Raw genomic sequence first — 24,485 nt, forward strand, 5'->3', positions numbered from 1 at the left:
TGGAGCCTTTATAAACAGAGTCCAAGCGTGATAAGACATGTTCAAGAGGATTAAAGTGAAATCTGCCTTCTCCACAGATAACAGCTGCAAATCAGCATTTCTAATGTCTTCCAGCTGGTCATGGAAGCCCCTTCACACCTTGTCCGCTCCTAATTCATCCAATGTAATTTGTTGTTCCCTCCTCGTATCTCGTGGAATTGGAGTGATGGAATGTAGAAAGAACAAAGAACAACAGATGCCGTTAATTTCCCAGAAAAGCTGAATAAGCCTGTTTGTCAAATAATTGTTCTGCTCAAGAAATAAAAAATAGAAACTCCCTGTTCTTTGGTTTGCTCTCTGTCCAAACCATCAACCTTTGGAAGAAGATTGTGTTCATTACTGTTATTTTCCTTTTAAGCTGACCAACACGGGCTTTCTGCTTTACTATTTTCACGCTCCCCTTATCAGCTTCTCTTTCCATGCATAATAATTGAGTGTGGCTGTGGGCCAGTAAAAGTCGGGAGTAAAAGGGGGGTCGGCGGGTGGATAGGAAGACATACAGAAACAGAAGACAGAGAGAGCGTCTACAAAGGGCAGGCTCTCATTCAGCTGAGAAACATGTGCGCTTCTTTCCAGGTCCAGTTTCCGCAAACGCAGGGCTCCGAGCAGTATTGATCACTGGCTCTCAATGAGAGGATTACCAGGATTACAGTCAAAGGTTTGGACACTTAACGGTAACACTTGTTCTTCTTTGAGCAATTTACTCTACTTTTTTTATTTCTAAATTTGTAAGATTTTTTTGCTGTTCTGCAATGCTTTTCTTGTATAATTATACATCTGTGAAGTAATGCATACACCGATGTTTTAGAAAGGGTGCAAGCAAATTATTTGTATGAATTTGATATTTTTTTCTTTTGCTATTTCTTCTTAAATCTTTCCCAATACTGCAAATGTATCTGAAGATTTTGTTCAGTGAGTAAGATTCTGCATAGCTTTTGCAACACCTCGACACATACGGGAGATATTAGATCTGTCATCACCTCTTGTTCTAACACCATGCGGAGAATGAATGAAATCATCTGAATATTTTTCTGCTATTTCATTTCTTGGAATTCCTGTTTTTTTTTTTTTTGTTTTGTTTTTTGTTAAATGTGTCAAAAAGATTTTCATCACAACATTGCATGACTAGTATCAATCAGTATGTGTGTTTTCATGCAAACGTTCTGTACCAGTTTACAACAGAAAACATCTACTTGTAAGGATGTTTTGAGAAGAACTGTGAAAGCCAAGGACTTAACAAGATAATGTTTCACATGGCACTATTTAGCTGCTTGGATATGTTGAACAGATTTGGCAGCATTAAATCCCCCTTGGTCTTGGCAAGGATTCCACATGCTGAACAGCAGTTGTTGTTTCTGGAATGGAACATCGTTCTCTTGCCAAGTTTACAACAGATTATGTGTATATGTGTAACTTTAGTTGTCCAAACAGAGTTCGAATCTTCAGTTTCATACCATGAAAACCTGTTTTAGTATATTGTACTTTAGTTACACATATTGTAATAAAGCTACTGGCAAGTTGCACTAAGTATCAGGTCTAATGCAGTCATTAAATCAGTGTGATTGATGTCGCTCACACTGAACAGATGCAACTTTCTGTGGAGAAGTCATTTGGTCAGCAGTTTCCTGAATGACATCTTTAGCTAAACCAAAACCGCTACTAAAAAATAATCCAAAAGATTTTAATATTTGTGGCTTGGCATATGAAGAATGTCAACCACATTTCCATAAATTGTAATTCTGCATTTATTGTAGCTTTTACCAAAAGCTGCTTTGATACATTTTACAGGTTCTAACCTAAAACACAGGTGTGCCTACACACCTCCCTCATGTAAGCCTCAAAACAATGCACCTGCAATATTGCATTGGGTATTATTATGACTGGATGAAGAAGGAGTCACTTCACCATGACTACATGTGTTTAGTTACTGTCGGCAGCAGGAATTTTACTGTCCGACAGAGTAAATTAATTCCATGTGCCTCAAGTAGAGACACAGAAATACTTGGTTTGGGGAAAGTCAGTTGAGGAGAAACTCATCCCAGCAGCTGGATGCTGCCAATGAGGGGGTTTTCCAACAGCCTACTCCAGGACTCTAGAGGGGGAAAAAATTCAGAGGAAAATGACTTACACAACTACAGCAGCTGAACGCCTCTGCCTTTGAATGTGTTGCTACGGATTTACATGGTGGAAAAATGCAGTCATGTTGAAGTGTGTGACCCCTGTTTGGCTGTACTGGAATAGAAGCCTTTGGGGAGGGCAAGGGTTATTCCCTGGCCACCGTTTTGGTGACATATGAAGACGCGTCGTCATTTAAAGAAGGTTGACTCCTTTCCAGTAACATTCTTTATCTTGTGTTTCATTCTGTTTGGCATATCTGGTTCTCATTTACAAATGCTTTCTTTTGGGGAAGTCAGCAGTTTTGCAAAATGGAAACTAGTGAGAAGTATACAGCCAAACAAACAACTTTAAAAAATAATAGCTTTCTGCTGACTGAACTCTCCTTTACAATACTTTCCATTATTATTACACATGTTGGTTGCAGCACAACCAGGAATTACAATGGATTCAGTAGTAAGGCAGCGTTTTCCTTTTTAATTTATGCTTTCCAAATTGGGCATTGTGTTGTATGCAATGGTTTTCTTGCCACAGCATTTTTAAACATCCTTCTCACATTTCAATGTAAAGTGATTGGTTGAATGACAGGCAGATTACCAGTAAGTTAACAGAGACACACAATTGGAGCAAAACTACAGTATAAGATGTTTATAAAGTAAGACTGGCACTGCCTTGTATAGTACAATTAGGGAATAAGTTAAAGGAAAAAGTTGATCTGTTAAAATGATTTCAATCTTATTTTGTGATCTTGTGGAGGTGAATATTTGAATTTTCTCTTTGCATATAAATATCCATGATTCATAACACAGGAAATTGCTAGTATGCTTGTACTCTATTTTGATATGACTCGTAATATCAAAATATTAGAGCAGCTCAAGTTCATCGTGGGTGGCCAAAACTTTTAGAATAAGTTGTTCCCCCTTTTTAGGTACTCAGCAGTTTTGTTTTGAATGTTATAACTCTCAATGACAAGGGCTTCAGCTGCATTCTGTGCAGAGCTTTCTCATACACTGAAAGCTCTCTTTGGAAATCTCAGTGCAATGGGGAGAACAAATCATATCACTTGACAATAAAGGGAGTAACAGTAGCCTTCACAGTTTGTAGCATGTTACTTTATAATAACATCCCTTTGGATGTTACTGTAAGTTTTGAAAAAGAGCTTACAGACTGTGTCAGCTTTAATATGACAATAGAGAGTTAAAGGGATGTGGCTTACAACTTGTAGAGGTTTTCCCTCAAAGAATTTTCTCAGTGCTAATAAGCTCTGTCTTCTGGTCCTCGTCCATGCAGTCCAAATCCATTTAATGTTTTTAATACAATCATATTTGTTATTTGTGACTATCATCATGTTATTATCTTTATTAGATTTTGATCAAACTATATTATATTTCCGCAAGTAAGTTGTGAGAATTAAAATTGGGTTGTGATGTGAATATAAACACAGCTTTCTGTTTCTCTCGAGGTACAACAACAATTTTCACAGACAAGTTTTTCCGAGTTTTTTCAGAGATTTCTTAGCTTTCACTGAGAACAGCTGTGAATGGAACCCCATGTAGCTGGGATTGGATCAGGGAGTCCCTAATAATGGCTGTCAGGAATGATTCACACCAAAATGACATCTGACATGTATCTTTTCTCTTTTCCAAAACGTATAGTTGTATATATCAAGACAGAAATAATGAAAAGCACATCCTAAAATATATGATATGTCTGTTCTTTATCCTTGGAACTGAAAGCATGATTTCATTTTTACTGTAGGTGCACCGTTAAAAATCAAGACAGCTGTATGATGGGTTGCAAAACGTTTTCCATGCATTGGCTCCTAAGATGCCTGTCCTTTGTGCTTCTGTCTTTGATCAGTGCAGCACAAGATGAAAACTTGAGAAGTAAGAAAACTTAATTTTATTGCACTTAAATATACTTGTATGAAACAGTTGATTTCATTCATTTAGTAAAAAAACACTTTGAGTTTGGAAAATTGATCATAAGTCACTTTCATTCCTTGGTGCTTTTTTTATTCATCAATCTGTTCTGTTTCGTGTCAGGCTGCAGGACTGCTCCATGCGATCTAGTTTTTATTTTAGATGGCTCATGGAGCGTTGTGGATGTCAACTTTGAAATTGTAAAGCGATGGCTTGTCAACATCACAACCAGCTTCAACATTGGACAGAAGTTTACTCAGGTCGGTGTGGTCCAGTATAGTGATGACCCAATTTTAGAAATACCTCTGGGGAAGTTCTCCTCAAACAAAGATCTCATCAAAGCAATGCAGAAGATTGACTACATGGGAGGAAACACGAGGACAGGGACCGCCATTAAGTTTGCCACTGACAAATTGTTTGGACTCTCGGAAAGGGGCCCAGCAGGCATTTCCAGAATTGCTGTTGTCCTCACAGATGGGAAATCGCAAGATGAGGTCATGAAAGCAGCCGAGGAAGCAAGAAAAAAAGGGATAATTCTGTTTGCAATTGGAGTTGGACCAGAGACAGAAGAGAATGAGTTGAGGGACATTGCAAACAAACCGTCCACAACTTATGTCTTCTCTGTTGAGGACTACAAAGCAATTACCAGGATTATACAGGTCATACGTCAGAAACTATGTGAAGGTAAGAAGCTTCTGGTCGGGTGATTCTCATCATGTCGTAATATACTTCTTTGCTGATTCATGGTGTTTTCCTGTTACAGAAACAGTTTGTCCTGCAAAAATTTCCATAAATTCCCGTGATGAGAAGGGCTTTGATGTTCTGTTAAAATTAAATTTAGCTAAGAAAACTAAAAAAACACAAGGATCATTTTATGGCACTAAAGCGTATGAAGTCACATCTTTAGTTGACTTGAGTGAAACTACAAGGTAATAACAGCAACAATTTAAAATTCCTTTCCATCTTTATGTGATAGTCAACCACTTTCCTCTTAACCCACACAGGAGCCTTTTTCCTGATGGCTTCCCTCCATCGTATGTATTTGTGGCCACACTGAGGTATAAAGGATCTGTAGCCGTGGAGAAGTGGGACCTGTGGAGAATACAGACCCATGATGGAGATCCTCAGATGGCGGTGACTCTAAATGGTCTGGATAATACCGTCATGTTCACAACAACCAGTAATACACCAAATGCAATTCAAACTGTCACATTTTCACAACAGACTGCAAGGGTAAGTTTCCACTGCTTTTATTCTGAAATGGCTTTACAATTTGATTTAAAAGCTTTAGAAAATATGTTAAAAAAAAAAAAAAAAACAGGGACTGACACTCATTTAATAGATTGTAAATTGCTAAAATAACTGCTAGATATAAAATGTTCTGATTGTTATGGATAAATAGACAATATATATTTACTCACAGGACATTTAAAGAACATGCAAAAATGTCCAGGCGGTGATTTGAAGAAAATCTAAATAACTTAAAGGCCCCCCCTCTGCAGTACTGTAGATGTTGTGATTCACACAGACCCTCTGTTATACCATTCATAAATTCCCGTGACGAGAAGGGCTTGTCAAATAGTAGTTTTCTCATATGTTATTTGACCCTAAAAAGTCAGCTCAACATACTGTAGCAAAGGTGATGAGTGGAAGGGAAGCTAAAATGACTATAAATAATCAAACAGCAGCTGCAGTCAACACGCCCTCATCCTTTTTTGGCTTTAACAGTGTGAAAATATGACTTTCTGCTACATCCAATTATTATGGGTAAGATCATGAAGGAGAAAAATTTGAAATAGTAGTTAATGCTTTTCTTATTCATTGCAAATTGCACGTAACTAGATGTTTTGTATTAACAGATGACACATGCAAAGCAAAGTTTCTTTTAAATAATACTGTTATACAACATAGATTTTTTTTCTGCACAGGATTTGGCTGCTGATTAAATTTGTCAGTTGCATTGCTGACAGATATGTGAAATACAATATACTTTATAGGTACTTTATGCTTGTGCGTTGCACCTTTGCTTAATCCAAAAATAATGTGGTGTAAGAAGCATTTAGATCAAGAAGTGAGACCCTATTTACTTTTACAGAACTCGCTGACTTTGGTGGAAAGTAATGCTGCTCTCTTCATTCTTTTCCTTTTTAAAAATAGGTGGCAAAGATATTTAATTGTCATTTTCGATCTATGTTGATTCGGGCTCTGTGGTTCTAATTGACCCATAACTTTATGTGTTCTGTAGTATAAGTTCTATATTATAAAGCCATAGCTTTATTGAATGTAAGCTGTAAAAAAATAGCTGTTCTTTTTACATAAAGATGGAGAAACCATGAAAACAATAGAGCCCCGGTCTGGCATTTAGAGAGGAAAAACATCCATGTCCATACATTAGGAATGAGTGGCTTTTGTGATGTTGTAGCTGACCACCTAATGAACAACTTGCAGCCACAAAGCAATAAAGTCTGAATATGGCCCTCTGGTTTTGTTAGTATTTAGTGTTTTTTAGTAGAATTAGATCAATGTGTGCTCCCATTTTTATTTCAATCATATGGTCACCACCAACCAGTAAAGTCATGACTTTTATGTGTTCTGTCTGATCAAAGAAGCTGTTCGATGAAAAGTGGCACCAGTTGCGGCTACTGGTAACCGAAGAGGATGTTACTCTTTATGTTGATGACCTGCAAATGGAGACACAGCCTCTCGAGCCCTCTGTTGGCATTTTCATCAATGGAAAAACCCAAGTTGGAAAATATGTAAACAAGGAAACAACTGTGCCTGTAAGTATATCCTGATCATTTTCAACTTGATCAATTACCTAAATTAATACTATTCAAATCTTCTGTTCACAAGATCTTAGTACTGGGTGTTTTATTAATCTAATTTAGCAATGCTAAATTGCTTGGAAATGTTCAGTTCTCCAAAATCTTGACTGTTGATCATTACAGCAGTAAATTGTTCAAAAGTGCACAATCTTGTTGCTCAATGTCGAGTTTAATGATGTGTTAAGTGTTTCAAGACATTTAACACAGTGAATGCACTTCTGCAAGAAGACTTTTGTAACTGGATGAATTTTCTATTTTGCTGCTAAATAACACAATTATTGATAGCGTATAAATATTAACAATAAAACCTTTAGATACAGCTATCTCTACCACAATGAGACTGGTACTTACATAAAATTGTGACTACTTTGCTTTTTTGCTGCACAATACTGTATTGTTTTATTCCAGACTGATTTACATCCCTGATAATACAACTGTGTGTGTTTTTTATGAGGCTAGAAATTTAACAAATGGGGCTTATATGAAACAGATTTTCCTGAGCCGTTTTACCACCAGCATCGTCAGAACACCAAATCATGGAAGAATAGTGTAATGTTGCTTGAACACCAAGGGAGGTCTGGCAACATGAAGCAGTTCAGTGCCTACTGAGGGCACTTATTTGTTTCTTTAGCTCCTATAAAATGGTAATTTCAATTCATTGGTGGCACTGCTCGAATAAAACCCAGCATAATGTTACACAATTACTTCCTATGTTCAAATCAGCTTCTTTTGCACAGTCTTCTTGGGATTCCCAAAAGTAAAAGTTTTACATTTAACACTTTCTTTTTCCCCTAAACCATTTATGTTTAGTTTGAAATCCAGAAACTTCGCATTTACTGTGACCCTGAGCAGAACACCAGAGAGACTGCATGTGAAATACCTGGGGTTGTGAGTACATCTTTATCTACCTATGATCTTCTGTGACCTTTTCTCTGAGATACATGGCCTATAAGGATGTCAAAGCATTTCAGGATGTGCTAAATTCCTAACTTCCACTGCTTAATGCCGCATGGTGCTTTCTCGCTTTATATTTCATCTCTGTGGGATACTGACATTCTTTATAGGAAAGTTGCAAACTCACCATGTAATCCTAAAGCCACATCTGGCATGCATTAATTGATCTGCTGAAGGAAGACGTATGGCTTAGAGTCAAACATGCTGCACTCTGTATATATAGAATTTTATTGCTTCTTGGCTGTGAATCTTTGGCCTGTTTTTATTTTGGCTTTAAACTACTACAGACACAAAGTTATTGCCAAATTTCTATTTCTATTGTGAAGATATTCAAAAGAAAGATCAGCAGAAACCGTGTAGAAAGATTTAAAAAAGAATCTTCCCATTTATTAACACAGCTTTTGTTTTCTGTGTGTTTTCTATTGTTTATAGCCTGTTTAAAGTGTGTAATTAAGCTTTTAAAAAATATAGTTAATTTTTGGCTATTCATGATTAATGAAGATCTATTTACTTTTTAACAATGAATCAGGTTGATTTGTAAAACACTTTGCTTGCCTGTTACAGTGCTCCAACAATGCTGATTACATTGAACCAACACAGGAACCTTGTACTTGTCCTCCTGGACCTCCTGGACCACCAGGAACAGCAGTCAGTTTTTTTTTTTTTTCTTCTTCCCATTCCCCATTTACCTTGTGTTGTGAGGATGCTTAATTGTATGATATTTAAATGATGCAACTGTAAATACAAAACCTTGAAAACTGTTTTGATCTTTCCGAGTAAAGGATCCTGATTGTTAAAGTGGTAGTGAAATCATGCTCACATAAATTGAAACAGAAATCTTTCAACTGTGGCAGATATTTGGGAATGATTAATATTACTTTGCTTATATATATAACATATTGGAAAGCCCAGAAGAAAGCAGGTCTCCAAATCCTTTATGCTCACAAGGTTTGAGAAAATTATGTTAATTCCCAGGACTTGTCTAGATCCTGTTTCAATCAGACAATGTCTATGACTTTGCACTTTGCAAATAGGTCAAATTAAATGGCTGTAATTACAATAACCATTAGATTTAGAACAGTTTGAGAGGTCATAGTACTTTAATTTCTTTAATGGTTAAACAGTTCTCAGCAGTTAAATTGAAGCTAGTGATTTAAAATAACTCAAAGTTCCTTTCAGACCAAGATGTAACGTGTCCATTCCTAAAAAAATGGCAGACCACTTGCTTAATAAGGTGCACTTCAAAAAGAAAATCTGAGACAATGTAGAATAATAGAATAATAATTGTATTTAAAAAATTTTCTGATAGCAGATAATAGTGAATTGCAAACGTAATTCACAAGATTCTTAGATATCGCCAAGAAAAAACAAACTCGTTAATTAAAACCTTCAATATATAGTTTCAGGGAGCTTTTTTTTTTTATAAGGTTACAAAGTGTGCTTTTACAACATTTCCTAATAGATCCAAAATGCCTGGAGTGTAACTGGCTTGCAGATGTACCATTTGGCTCCAAACAGTAAATCTTACATTAGACAAACCCGCTTGATCAGCAGTTGATGGATAAATAAACAACAGCTCAGGCAGAAACATGTTGATACCATTGATGTTTGTAATAGCGCCATTGTACAAAAGGTTTTTTTTTTTTTTTTTTATACACTTTTTTAGGGGCAAAAAGGAAACTCGGGTATCCCTGGACAACCTGGACCTGCTGGTGCTGATGGTAAGCCTGTGAGTACTAAATAAATAATTATACAAACACACAGCAAATAACCGGCAATAGTTCAATTAAAAATAACATTAAAATGATCATTGATGAGTTTATGTAGTTCATTAGTTTTTTTTTTAGATTTTATGTGGCTCCAAACAGTTGTTTAGAAATTGTTGTAAATACCAATGGGCTTTTTTTTGTTAAGTGACCTTTAATACAAAAAAATGTCATATTGTGTCTCACGTCATATTGTGTCTCACTGCATAACACAGGATCTATTGTGACTTTACAAAAGTTTTCCCAGCCCTTAAACCTTTTCACGTTTACAACCAAATGTATTTTAGAGAAGTGTGTTGTTGTCAGTTTTTGTTCGAACATATGTGATAATGGCATTGCATAAACATGACAAATATTTTGTACACACGTGATAATACATTGTGTCAATCTGATCATTATATTCCATAAAGGCTATTTCTACCACACGGTGGCAACAGTATGCTTTCTGCTTGCATTGATGAGATATAGGTTCATTTGATGCATGGATGAGAAATGAATGGTTATAAAGATACTTTGTTGTTATTCCTAAGGACACCATGGTGTGTGCCACAATAAGTATTCTGAAACTTATCGTGTTTGTACAATTTTCAAGTTTTATTCGAAATTTTCAATTGGTTTCAAATTTCGACTTTGACTTGACCATTCAAACAAAGAGGTTTTTATCTAAACTCTATTGTACCTGAAGTTTTGTTCTTAAGACCTCTGTCCTGTTGGAAGATAAACTTAACCCTAGTCTCTTACTTCTGAAAGGTTTTTGTTTCAGGATTAGAATGCATTAACTCAATTTACCTTTGAACACTAAGCATCTGATCTGCTGTTACGGAAACAAGCTTCCCCTCTCCATGATGCTTCTACTTCTATCTCTTGCCAAATCTCTATTGTGCTCAGGATGGTATTTAGTATCAGATCATGTTAAACAAAAGAAATTATATATCAATTAAACTTCTCCTGCTGTTTTGATACCTGCTTTGCCTGCCTTTCCATCTGATCTATTTCAGATAGTAAATTCATACTCTTCGCTGGGTACAAGCTAGCAGTTTTTCAAAGTATGTACACTTATCACACACTGCAGATTCTACTTGATTTATATAGCACAAATTTACACTAAATTTTGTCTTGAGGCATTAAAAAAAATCATTTTAGTTCATTCACACATACATCCAAATTGACCCCAGATATACAGTGCAGTAAATTCAGTTAGATAGAAGGAAACAACCACCTGAGGATAGATGGTTAACTATCTAAGTAGATCTTTGTCTTAGTTATTATGTTATGTTGTCTTGTAATGCACTTTTGACTGTCTTTTTCCTGGAATGTGTAATACAAATAGACTTGACTTGTTGACTAATAACTGTAATCCCACCAAGCACTAGATCTGTGCAGCTCCTCCACTGCTTGTCTGATTAGGAGCCACTCGTTCCAGATCCACATAAAATACTAGACCAGGAAAATCCCAGGCAGTCCCAATCCTTGAGAGTGGGTTTCCTGCAATCCTTGCATGTGTTCTTGGTTTAACACACTTCAATTAAATAGCTGAATTATCTCCTCGGTGCAGTCGAGTTCTCCACAGTGCTGTTAATGACCTCATTAGTTGACTCAGTTATATTGGAAGGAGAAATACATCTAAAACCCACAGGACACCAGTCCTGGTCTAAACTGTAATACTCAAAGCTTGGGGTATTGTTTTATAAACTAATTTGCATCTCATGATACTGTTTCTCCTCTTATGTTCTCTAACAAAACTTTTGATGCCTTCACAGAACAGTCGTATTGATACCGTCATTGGATGACAACTGTGAATTTGCTAATTAAGTGAATTCTTCAGACAATTGGTTGTACATAGACCACGGGAATCCCAGGCAGTCCTGTGGTCGACATAGGAGGCTGTGGTCGACGTAGGAGGGTGAATAATTAAAAGGCTATAAATAAATTAGTTATAAACTTCAATTACCATTAGCTTTGGTAAATTATGGCTTCCTTAATTCTCCAGTTCTCCAGTTGGAGATGTAAGATTGCAGAAGCACCTAAAATAAAACCTCTTTTAAATGATACTTTCTGTTAGCTTTCCCTCCTTTGCAAATGTCAGGGTGATGAAAACTACCAACATTGCATGTTGATCTCATTACAGTTCCATGATTCTAATCTGTGAACCAGTGGCTTCATTCTCTTCTTTAATGGGAAATTCCACTGCATGAAGGAAACTTGCTGCCTGACGGATAAAATGAAAGTGTTCAAGCACAATTTGTATTGTAGCCCATAGCAGTGTTTCCTCAAGGCACACTGCTCTGCATGTTTTAGACACTTTCCTGAAACAACAGATCAGCAAAAATCTGTTAATCAGCCATCAGTTGAAATGATTTGCGCTTGAAGTGGGGAAACATCGAAAGCATTCAGAGCAGTGTGCCTTGAGCAGCAAGGTTGGGATCTCCTGGTATGTAGTATGATCAAATGCAGTTGGATTAGTTCCTGTCCTGCCACTTAGGAAAGTGAACCAGTACCAGTTTTCTTTACAAATGTTGATGTTTGAAATGTTTAGAGTACAGACAATTAAGTCCTTGCTGATCAGAATATGTTTCTCATTATAGAAAATTAACATGTATACAACTTTATCTAAAGTTCAGTGGAAGAGTTTTATTGTGTCTTGCCTCTGAATGGATTCAATTAAATGTTTAATCAACCATCAATAATTTGTTAAATCTGAAGGGTATTCCTGGCCTTAGAGGACTTCCTGGGCTTCCAGGTCCACCAGGACAAAAGGTAAATCAGTATTTTGTTACTATAACAAAAATATTCATTTGGTGAACACTATCCTGAAAAAAGGATGCTTTTTTGTGTCAATTTCATTAGGGGGCACAAGGAGCAGATGGGTACAAAGGCGAGCAAGGGAGACCGGGTGTTTTGGTAGGAAGGTCAAAACATCATTCACGGGACAGTTAATTGAGTAGAAATGTTCTACCTTCTGACTTTTTAGTGTTTCAGTGTAAGTCTGCTTTTTCCTTTGCTTAGGGTGAACGGGGTATGCCTGGATTACCTGGACTGCCAGGGCAGCAAGGAGAGAAGGTGCTAACGCTGAATCATTTACCTAAATCGACTGTATTTCTGCTCATTCTTAGATAAATAGCCTTTATCTATAGTCAGATTCAAACATAGACATCATGTGTGCAATCTGACAGCACTGAACAAACAGTCCTGAAAAATAAAAGTGCACTATATAGATTTGTTGTTCTTTAAGCAGCTCTTGTTTAAGTCTAAGTCAAAAAATATTTTGAAAAAGAAAACTTTATCTTAAAGATAAGATAAAAAACAAGGGAACCACATTTATAATTACAAAAATTACACACACATGCATATTGCATCATGAGAACATCAGGACTCTGTATTTTTACAGTGGCTTGCACTGCTTTAATGTTCGACCTTTTGTCTGCTGTATTCTGACTGTTGAAGTAAGAGTGAATATGCTAAGATCAAAAGAAATGTCTGAGGAAATGCCAACATGCCCAGATTTAGCAAAGCAAGCAAGTTCTGCCTGAACTTGCTTTCCATCACAAAATGGAAATGAATCAAAATAAATAAACGGAAGTGAAAATAAATCTTTTAAATAGCTTTGTAAAAGAAACAGCACTACAAGATCCAGCTCCATTCAACGGACACTAAATCTTATTTCTGGAAAGATCAAAACTGTCAAGGGTTTAGGAAATAAAAGAGACTGGATTTTCTCTTGATACATACATCACTTTTGATTTGAACATAGCTAGATCAATCGTGACCAAGATTTCTTAAGATTTTAGCTGCCATTTGAAGCTAAATGGCAGCTAATTTCTAGTTGTATTTCTGGACAATCAAGAATATAATAATCAAAAATTACCTTCTCTACCTAAGGTTTTTGTTTGCTTCCTTTTTTGAAAGAATATCAGTGTGGCCGGTACACAAACTCAGTCTTGTTAAAACAGAGTTGTACATGGTTCCTGAAGTCTCATTTCAAAAATTTTCATTTATAAGCAGGACCAGACTGCAGTGCTTTTGACTCCTCCGCAAATAAAATTGTGGCCAACTGGCAACCAATTTTTAAACTAGTCTTCATAGGTGCCAAGTAAAAAACAAATATTGGAATGCGAAAACTGATTTTCCACTTATACAAGTCCAATTCTGTTTGCCCTCAGGAAAGAACTTTCATGAAGGATAGAATAATAATAATTTTAAAATATCAAAAGAATCCAAGTGGTTCTCAAACTTGATTTCTCCAAACACCAAAGAGCCACTTAAGGTTCTGTTTATGTTCAGAGGTCTTTTAGGGTAAAGGCAACAAATATCGTCAGCTAATGGAAACACCAGTAATTTAGTTTCCATTCTATGACACTGAATAAATTTATATTATGAAAATACATTTGCTTAATGGAAACAGGTTAATAAAAATAAAAAAAACTCCCTTTTTTCTACGAAAAGTTTTTGCTCTAGGATGAAGCGGTCTTTCAATCATATCAAAATAAATGTATTTTGCAAAAGTGCAGTAGAATTACTTTTTTTCACGCGTTACACAATCATTAACTGGCTGTTACTTCTGGCAAAAATGACAACAGATCATCGTAGCAGAACGATGATGTTTTTTTTTTTCATTATGATTTTAGAATAACAACAATGCACAGTTCAGAAAAAGTTGTGTCATTTGAACGTGTTGACTCCGTAGCTCTTCTTTAAAATCATGGTCTACAATTTTCCCAAAACACAGCATACATAGCCGCTCCCAAATATTAGAGCTCCAATGGCTCAATGATACTGATTTCTCCTCTGATGGCTGATATCAGTAGAATATGTCACTGACTGAGATTTTCAATTCACAGTATACTTCTTACCTGCTCAACACTATTTGTCCCATGCGCTAACTAAAGTACCTAATGTACTGTCATATTGATTGGATGGTCATGGAGTTAAACAATGGGCTCATCTATGCATCTATACAGAGAGACAGACTTATCTCTGCAACAAATCTAATGTTTATTTTTCATCTTTTGGCCTCATTCAGGGTGTAATAGGTTTACCAGGAATTGCAGGGTTGCCTGGAATACCTGGTCAATTGGTAAGAATACAGAATGTAATAAAGGCGTTAAAAAACTCAGATGCCACATGGGTTGTCATACAGTATTTATTTTTTTTTAACTGGATATTGTTTTCTTTCCAGGGTGCAAAAGGAAGCATAGGACCTCCTGGGCCACCAGGTATTCCTGGAAATCCTGTACGTGTGTCACATGTAGGAGTATAAAATCCACATTCCTTGTGCCTGTATTGTATTAAAAAAAATGTTTCTTTGTAATTACAGGGATTTCCTGGGAGAGATGGAAAAGATGGAATTCAAGGAAATCATGGTCAAAAGGTTTGGTAGTGTTGACAGTGTTACATGTTACAAAGATCATTTCGATTTGAGGGATGAAACAGAGGCATGTTGTTGGAGAACAGTGAACATAATTGAACTGTTTCCAAGAAAACAGCTGTTGTTTTCAAGCAACTATTTAAACCAAATCAATAGGAAACTCGTCTCTTTGTTCAGAGGGACATCTATCATTTCTTTTATTTTATTTTCATATTTAGATAAAATTTTTAGTGCTTCATAAAGCATTCAGAAATGCACTAAAGCCACATGACTTGATTTTCAACCAAATCAAAATGTTTTTTCTCTATTAGGGTGAAGCTGGAGCCATCGGTATTCCTGGTTCAGATGGAAGACAAGGCCATCCTGTGAGTACACATGTTAACAATATGCAGTGCTTTGCAAAAGCATTTGTAAGACTTTAAAGTCTTTATGTGGTTTCTCTTTGTAAACACAAACTACAATGTTTTGGATTTGGATTTATGAGAAAGACAAACACAAATCAGTGCGTAATTTTAAGTCGTAAAAGGAAATGAAAGCAAATTTTTCAAAATATTTTCAGACTAAAATTTGAACACTGAGTTTACAATTTGAATTCAAAACAGACTGATCTGGATTTGAATATTTTAAAATTGAATCAAGTGCTACCAGTTGCCTAAATCTCCTGGTAAGTAAACAGTTCACTTATGTGTTATTAAATGTAAAAAAAAAACTCTTTTGTGAAGGTCTAATAAGTTCTTTATAGAATGTTTGTGAACAAACATAGCAAGGAATATACCAGACAGGCTGGGAAAAACACTGTAAATTCAAATCAAAGAAGCCTACAGTAGAAGCAGTAGAGACCCACAGTTCAGGTGAATTGATCTGTGGATACCACAATTAATTATAACGAACAAAATGATCATATTATACAGAACCATATTACCACACCTTGACTTGTACACACCATCCTAAGGTGAACCATAGTGGTGAAGGCGACATGCTGTGGGACTGTGGTTATTCTACAGGAACATGGAAGCAAGTCAGAGTAGATGTTGTGGAGAGAGTTAAATAATAAATAACCATGGGCCAAAACCTATTAGAGACTGGATTAGGTACAAATCTGGTCATTAAAGTGCAAAACTGTTATTCCAAGCCTTTATTTGGAGGGGCTGAAATAAATATATATTGTATACAGTGATCCAAAGAGAATGTATCCTTCCACGTACATTTAAGCATTCCTTTGCATTGGTCATGTGAAGAAGCGAAAAATACTTCTGTGCAATTTTTGTATTCTGTAGATTTTCAGAGCAACCATAAGTTAATTCAAAATTGTAGACATGACAAATGTGGTGTGATGGATTTATAAAACTTTTACTTACTGTGTTGTTTTTTGACTTTAGCAAAAATTACCTCTGCTTGAATGATCACAAACCCATTTTGTAACATGATTACTAAGACAAAGTTTGTGATTTATGTTTTTAATGAAGTGTAGAGTGTCATATTGAAACCATAGTGTCATAACCACCCCCACAAAGACTGAATGTGACAACCAGTAAATCAGAAGTGCGACTCCAATAAGTCACCACAGGATAATCCTTACATGTAATAAGCAACGCACATTAGCTTGAATTATTGACTGTGAAAAAAGCTAATCGAGAGACTGTTTGTTCCCAAAACTGAGAACTTTGTATTGTGGAACAAATTGTTCCAACTGGGGACTCATCACACAGATCATGATCAATGGTGGTGTCAAAAAGTTTGCAATAGGTTCACAAAATGTGAGTCAATAGTTCCAGAAGCTTGCTGACCATTTGAGATCTAAATCAGAGAGACAGACTTACAAGACGGAAAAAGATCACGCTGAATGTTTTCAAGTTGAACATCAAACATTATGAAAGCTTGCTTTAAAAAGGAGAACTCATTTCCCATCATTTTTAGAAGACAAAACTTGACCAAACAACAAGTAATGTCTCAGGTGCTCTTTTTGTAATTCTTGTAAACTCATCTTCCATACTTGACTGTCTCCAGGGTATTCCTGGTTTGCCAGGAAATGCAGGCCTGAATGGACAAAAGGTAAAATTGTGCTGTTGTGCAAAAATCAAAGCCTCATACAATGCAATCCTCTTTGACTGGAATGATTCTCACTAAAGGGAGAAACTGGTGAGCCTGGACCAAAAGGAATCAAAGGATCTGCTGGCCCATCTGTGAGAGTCAAGTCCCTTACTTACATGCCTGGCCTGGTATGGATTATTTCTTAAGAAATATATTTACTTTCAGGGGGAATTGGGCTTACCTGGTGAACCTGGCATGAGGGGACCAATTGGACCCAAGGTAAATAATTTGTAACTGTAAGCAAGATTCAGCTTTTCTGAAATTGTTAGAATTTGAGGTAAATTAAAAATGGAGAAAACGTACTTTTAAAAAGAAAAACAGTTAAGTACATAGTAACCAGGATGGTTGTGCGACGTTAGCATGATCCAGAGATCTCATGTGCAAACTTTTGCAACAAGGAAACTAGAGTCATGTCTTAATTTCATCTGACTCTAAGTAAAGTGCATAGCTACTGCCAAGCCGTGCAGAAAGACAGAAATGTTATTTCACAAACAAATGTTTCTTTCTGAGGTTTCCATAACATAAAGTGATATAATTAACATTTCATCAGTGTTGATTCAAAGATCAACATTGATAATTCAATAAAATAGTAAGAATTATCTTATTGTGAGATCCTACATATTTTCATCTTGGATGGATCTTGGCTTTTTTGCTTGTCTTAGTTGTTCATACTCAGTTAGTGCCAAAACTGTAGTCTGCTGCCATTCCTGAGCCAGGGTTGCGCTGGTGGAAACCTGATATCTTAGAGAAAAATGCTTGGGAGATCCCACAGGGCCTCTACAGGCTGAAGTTGTCCCAAGTAGCTTATTCTTGGGACAAAAAAAAAGAGAAAAGAAAAACTAAATGGCAACATTTTGTGTTTAGCAAGAACTTTGGAAGTTAAGTTAATTTATTCCTTTAAACTTATTTAGTTGTGCTCAGTTTTGCTTATTTGTTCAATAAATTTTAACAACTAAAAGTACACATTTTCTTCATTTATTTGCAGACGCTGTAGTTTTAAAATCCATTAAAGTGGCAATAAAAATAATTGCAAATAACCGGTCCAAGCAAGTCATAGTATCGATATAACTGACTTGTAAGTATTTATGCTGGATGATAACCTTGATATTTTTGGGGAAAGAGGGCGAGGATGACAGTGTGTGCTTCCTGATCGTGTAAGGTAGAGAAACTCTTCACTTCAAAGCAGACATAACTAAATCAAAAACACAAAGTGATGTCAGCCATTTGGCCCTCACTGAGTCTATCATTCTAACTAACAATTAGGTCTTTCCAGTGATGGTGGCAAGTATTTTTGAGGCAGGAATAAAACACATTGACTAAAGAGCATTTCACTAGTTGTATTCAAATTTACAGGTCATTATTTATCCACTGGCAGGAGAGTTACGCTGATTTCTGGCACTTTTCACTTTCTTACACTGCAATACAGAGCAGCACAGTGTTTAGTGAAATTGTATTCTCAAAGTAAATGTTGCATATCCTTCACAAAATACAGTTCAAATGACTATTAGTTTGGATATTTTTGGAGCTTTCAAGGGGGGCAGATTAAAAATCTGTGGGAAAAAAAATGTGATTGAAGAGCATTACATGTTTTGCTTGGTCAGGGGTTTAACTAAAAGAGACCATAACAAAAAGCACTCTTAGTGGAACAAAACTTAACAGAAATCCAGACCCACTTCTCAGGGTAATGTTTAGTTTAAAAGCAACAGTTCTGGTCTCTGTGTAAAGCCTTTAGCTTTACACATTTAATATATTATGCTTCAAAATCAACTGGATCACATTGGTTAAACTGAATTATGATTACAGTCACATATTGCCTGTAACCTAATGATTTTCTGTAAAATAATCGATATCTGGTTTAACAAATCAAGGGCAACAAAGGTGAAAGTGGAAAACCTGGGATGAGAGGATCACAAGGGCTTGTGGTGAGTTTCTTTCAAAACATTATAATTCATACCGAATTTGTTGTTCATCTAAAAAGAGCAAACAAATTAAATTTATTTATTTATGAAATTGGTAGCTGTAAGTATTTTGTTTATGTTCTACATCCCTATTTTCCAAAAAGGGGAACACAGGGGAACCAGGATTACCAGGTCAACCGGGACACCCAGGCATGCCAGGCCTGAAAGGAAGCAAGGTATCAATCAATCGATCGATGAATCGATTGATCAATCAATCAATCAATCAATCAATCAATCAATCAATCAATCAAGAGCATTTTTCATACAGACATTACGCAAAGATCAAAAATTTATATTTCATGATGGTCTTCTTGCCCTTTTTTATTTAAACACCACTGTTTGTAGATTTTGATCCTTAGAAGTCTCCAGCTTACAAATTTCTTCTGTTTTTTCTCTTCTGTCATCTTTATTTTCTTCAGGGAGAAAGAGGACACACGGGTGAAACAGGAGTGATGGTAAGCTTTAACCGTAACTAAATAGCTCTGCATTAATATTTCACATCAGCGCAGACACCTTTTTAAATATTTTGACAGCTGCTGTAACGGGGAACTGTTCTTTACACACAACCATCAATATCCAGTGCAAGATATTTGAAGACTCCATGGGAAACGAAACCTTAATTTCGTTTCCCACTAAAACAACTTTTAGCTGTTTTTCTTTTATCATTAACTCCACATAATATATTATCTTTTAAAATTGATAAAAGATAATATGTCTTTTGTATAATATTTGATGTCCATCAAAAAAAACTTTTTGATGGAAAACCAAAAAGTTTTTATATTATTTAATGTCATAGAGAGAATATATTCGCTTATATTTCGCATAAGACAATATATTACTGCAGAGTTTATTCTGTCATATGCTGTAATTCAGATGTTGGTTGGAATCTAAACATTTCTTCTCACCAGGGAGTGAAAGGTGATCAAGGGGAACATGGACGACCAGGAATTTCTGTATGTTTTTTTTTTGTACAATTTTTTTAGCTCAGAATACCAAATTAAATTGTTGGCTAGTGAGATAAAATAAATTGAACAATAACATTGTTAAAATCTATTAAAATTTGCTTTGGGCCAGTTTTCAAAAAACATTTCAAGCATATACACTACAATAAACTAATGCTTCCAATTTGGAGGTTATGGGGGGATTATCTAAAATAAACGTGGTGGCTGCTTCATAATCCTTATTTCAATGTTTAAATACTACCAATGAAAGGGCTGAGACATACCTCAATCTTTGAATGTTTTATCTGGTGGGATTTTTATTCCGATTTACCAACATTTACAGATATCTGGCAAAGGATTTTATTTAATGAAAAATAATGTGATTCACAACATTTTTATGGTGTTTTTAAAAATGTATATCACATGATCTGCATTTTAAACCAGGTATTCACACACTTTATAAAAAGACACTTAGCAATTTTTCTCCCTGTTTGACATTGAACCTTTCTGTATTGGGTCAGGTAGGAATAACATATTTCTATTTAAATTGCATTGTTGTTTCTCTTAAACTAAATTTCTTGTTGAGGTTTGTTGACATTAAAATTCATACCAGATGTTGGAAGCAACACAAATAATGTAAAAACACAATAAAATCAAAGTAATTTAGTCCATAAATAAAAATGAGCAAAAACAATAAATGAATGAGACAGGGGATAAGTAAGGTGAACATTTACTTTGCATATAAAACAGCCATTTTTTAATGATGACAACTTAAAGGTTTATCCTGAATGGAGAAACTAACAACATGAATTGCTCATGTAGGATCCATTCTGCGTAGAATGTTCCTCTATGCACTCAAATACTGACTTATTCCCACAGATTTTTATTTGGATACTACTTTGGATCATCTAATTGACTTGGCCACTCAGCTCTCCTTTCTCCTATAAAATTAGGATAATCAAGGGTCAATCAAAATTTCAAAACTATGCAGCGGTGGACATATAGGGTTTTAAATACAGAAATGTCATGTGGATACAATGGAAAAATCAATCTCAATAGGGACCTTTCTTGTCCAGGGAAAAATAACAGGTGCTGTAGCACCTCCGTGTGGCTATCTGTGTATTACAGTACAAAAAACCTACAAAGCCACAACAAAGCTTTCTTAATGTCCAAAGGCATAGTAATAGTAGCGTATTTATCTTCTAAAACCAATGGGAAAAAAAAAAAATTCTGATTATTCTCTAAACTGGCAATTAGAAGAACTTTTCAAACTGATGGAAAACCAAAAAGTTTTTATATTATTTAATGTCAGACAGGAAGAAAAAATTATTTTGCATCTGCCTATGTAGTGTATGCAGATATCTGAGTTCAACAGTCAATATCATAGCTGATTTACATTATTCACTGATGCTATAAAAAATATTTCTTTAGCATCAGTGCATCTGATTCATCAGAAAAATTCCTTTCAACATGATCCCACTGTATGAATGATTTTATTATTGTGACTCGGTCCTATAATAAGGATAATATCAGTTGCTGTGCATTTTGAAGTAGATTGACTTTTAATGTCTTTGGTGACTTATTCTGATTACCAGGGATCACCTGGACCAGTGGGATTCAAGGGGGAGGTATGTTGAGATGAAGAAAAATGTGATAATTACGTCAGCACAACCTGTGTAAATGCATGCTTTTCTAACAAGAGGGTGGTATTCTTGCCAGAAAGGGACAGCAGGGGATCCAGGGCAGAGGGGGCCAGAAGGTCAAATGGGACGGCCTGGACAACCAGGTCAGTCAGGGCCAACTGGACCCCAAGGGACGCGAGGGGACACAGGCCCCCCTGGGCCACCAGGACCCGAAGGCAGATCTGTAAGTTTGACACTTTCTGAAAACAGAATGTTTTTTCGGTCGTTATGACATGCAGTGATGACCAACACATCATATTGATCAACTACAGACGAGTGAAATGTCAGACAGTCACATTCGACAAATCTGCAGAGACATTCTGAGAAGTGAGTTGCCTTACAATCTAATCAATGAGCTGTTTCTACACAACTGCACCATGTGAAATCTCTTTTTTGTCTCTGATTCAAGGTGAGCTGCCTTTATTACTGCTAAGCAACCAGCAGAGTAGCTGTACAAGATGTCAAGGCCAGCCGGGGTCACCTGGTGCACAAGGTCCAGCTGGTCCCCAAGGACTCACAGGTTTTCCTGGACTTAGTGGTTCCAGAGGACAACCTGGTCGTCCAGGGCGTCCAGGGGTTATTGGGCTGAAAGGTAAAAGTACAATCATATGTGCTGTACAAAAGTTATAATATACATTTGTTCTAAACGTAGAATGGTGTTTGTAGGAGAACCGGGTCACAAAGGTGAGAAAGGGAGTCCTGGTCAAGTTATGGTCGGGGATCAGGGACCTCCTGGGCCACCAGGTAAGAAAATGTTGCTTTTCATTCAGTAAAACATTATTGACAGAACATCTTGGAAATATTTTCAGGTTTCAACACTTTAAATTTGTATGTTTACTTGTATATGTTTAGTCTTACAACTTTTCCTGAATTGTGGACATCGGGTTGTTGTTTGAGACAGATATCCACATTTAAACAAAGACCTGTAAGAGACCACAAAGATTCACATTTCTTGAGGTGATCATGTCCAGATTTTAAGTACATTTTTGAAATGTTAAAAAAAAAAGAAGAAATAAACAAAACACAAAGAAGGCATTGTTAAAACAAGTTCTATTGAAAGTGTTTGGGGTAGTGCGCAAAAATGGAAGGCAGTTCTAATCCACAGATGCCCTTCACTAAGCTATCTTCACCACATGGATCAATATTACAGTTAGCCAACTGGAAACACTTACATCAAGCATGTCTGAGCATATTCTTGAAGTGATCAGCAAGAGTCATGGTGCCACTCACTGCTGAGTTTGTTTTTTATATTTTTAGCTATGTTTTTTGGGTGCTGAACTTTTGATCAGCTGTTCAACAGCCTGCTTGAGTTTAAATGTCATTTTCAATAAAATTCTCTTTCTGTTTTTGTGGTTTACACCTGCTTCTTCTGTTAGCATTTGAAGCTGAACGTATAACCTGATTTAAATCCAGCAGAATGAAAAACAAATACTTGCAATTCTTTTCCAGTTTTAAGTTCTTTCTTAGATGTTTATTCTTTCCCTTGCTCCAAATTAAGAAATATGAAAAGAAGTGTGAAAAGAAAAAGGAAACAAAAGCGAGGCAGCCAAGGAATGCTTGTGACAACAATTATAAATTAAATCACTTAAGTTCTGGAGGGATTGAATTTATGGTGCAATTTCTGCGTTGGTTCTGACTAGCATTGTTGCCCTGATGTCTGTGTTCATCAGTCTCCTATTGCAACTGTTATGGCTCAGTGTTTTTATCTTGACAGGGCCTGTTGGTCCCCAGGGGTACAGCAAACCAGGTCCTCCTGGTAAGCATGGATTTCCTGGTCAAAATGGAGCAGAGGGTAAACCAGGTAATCCCGGTGTTCCTGGCCATCCCGGAGTATGTGACCCATCCCTGTGCTACCCTAGCATAATGAGAAGGAGTTCCTTCAGCAAAGGCCCAAACTATTGATGGAGTGCAGTGTCACTAATGTCTCAAATCTAAAGCTGATATGGAACAAGCAGCCATTCTCAGGAAAATTTAATCTCTACAGTTCCTCTCTATCATAAAAACTAAAAGTACCTCTTCAACTTTTTTGTGTTCTCATTCACCATTGTATATTTTTTTAATATGTGTATTGAATATAATGAATAATATTTTATTCTTTGTCTTTTAACATTATTCTTGAGGTTTTCAGGGTGCTAGGAGAACTGAAAATTGGCTCATTTGAATACCTCCATCTGAGCACCTTGAAAACTTGTATGTCATTGTGGCTGGTACACTTCCCTTTAGTGCCCTCTGGTGTTGCTTCAGTGCATGACGCTCTCTACCAACTTCACGACACTGTCAGTGGGTGTTATTTAAAGTTTGAAACTAAATAAAACTGTTATATAAATTACATGTTTTGTTGTTAATCTGGCATGTTTTGATTTGGTCTTACTGATTATCATCTCCTGTGAGCATTTCTTAAGCTTTTCAAGCAGCTACATTGTGTATTTTCTGAGATAAAATTAGACTGTTCCTCACAGAAGTCTTTAAGATGTCACCTCATTTTATCTAGGATGGAAAATTAGAAAAAAAAAGTGACAGTTTTGACATTTTACTTAATTTACTCTCCCCAGTTTCAGTTTTAATTTCTGTATTAGGTATTGTATTGTTATTTATAAGAGTCATATCTGTGCATTGCAGCAGTGATGCATCTTTAACACATTTGCAATGTAGATATTTTGTGATTTTTGTACGTTTTTGTCAATGTTCAAAAAAATAGAATTAAAATTTTTGAACAATTTGGGAAATTAATTTGTCTTACACATCCACCCATATACACATATGTGTGAATCTCAAATCATAAAAAGATGACGTTTTACTGGCAAAAAAGCTTACAAAAAATGCTTGC

General features: G+C 36.0%; 1 protein-coding gene across 4 annotated transcripts; it reads left to right on the forward strand.

The window, feature by feature from the left end:
• Positions 1-561: 561 nt before the first annotated feature.
• On the forward strand, positions 562-24,377 carry col21a1 (collagen, type XXI, alpha 1). Of its 4 annotated transcripts, none has more exons than XM_055030121.1 (29): positions 562-713; positions 3,913-4,040; positions 4,200-4,760; positions 4,840-5,005; positions 5,081-5,309; positions 6,683-6,856; positions 7,712-7,789; positions 8,420-8,503; positions 9,522-9,584; positions 12,325-12,378; positions 12,469-12,522; positions 12,628-12,681; positions 14,642-14,695; positions 14,798-14,851; positions 14,936-14,989; positions 15,298-15,351; positions 16,994-17,038; positions 17,116-17,169; positions 17,243-17,296; positions 18,946-18,999; positions 19,140-19,211; positions 19,455-19,490; positions 19,944-19,988; positions 21,572-21,604; positions 21,696-21,842; positions 21,931-21,985; positions 22,068-22,250; positions 22,325-22,402; positions 23,373-24,377. In XM_055030121.1, exons 2-29 carry the CDS (start codon positions 3,941-3,943, stop codon positions 23,558-23,560), a joined length of 2,877 nt encoding a protein of 958 aa, XP_054886096.1. In that variant the 5' UTR covers positions 562-713; positions 3,913-3,940; the 3' UTR covers positions 23,561-24,377. The 4 variants fall into 4 exon arrangements, with proteins under 4 accessions (XP_054886096.1, XP_054886098.1, XP_054886097.1 ...); XM_055030123.1 differs by having other exon boundaries at positions 6,686-6,856; XM_055030122.1 differs by having other exon boundaries at positions 562-697.
• Positions 24,378-24,485: the final 108 nt, after the last annotated feature.

Source organism: Poeciliopsis prolifica, unplaced genomic scaffold (genome assembly GCF_027474105.1).
Source record: "Poeciliopsis prolifica strain line A6 unplaced genomic scaffold, Auburn_PproV2 SCAFFOLD005, whole genome shotgun sequence".
NCBI lineage: Eukaryota > Metazoa > Chordata > Actinopteri > Cyprinodontiformes > Poeciliidae > Poeciliopsis > Poeciliopsis prolifica.

Bases quoted from the DNA above. Each gene is read 5' to 3' on its own strand.
- col21a1 (XM_055030121.1), top strand. From the start codon at position 3,941: ATGATGGGTTGCAAAACGTTTTCCATGCATTGGCTCCTAAGATGCCTG. The intron at 5,310-6,682 runs GTAAGTTTCCAC...GTCTGATCAAAG, and splicing joins TTTCACAACAGACTGCAAGG to AAGCTGTTCGATGAAAAGTG. The intron at 19,989-21,571 runs GTATGTTTTTTT...TCTGATTACCAG, and splicing joins ATGGACGACCAGGAATTTCT to GGATCACCTGGACCAGTGGG.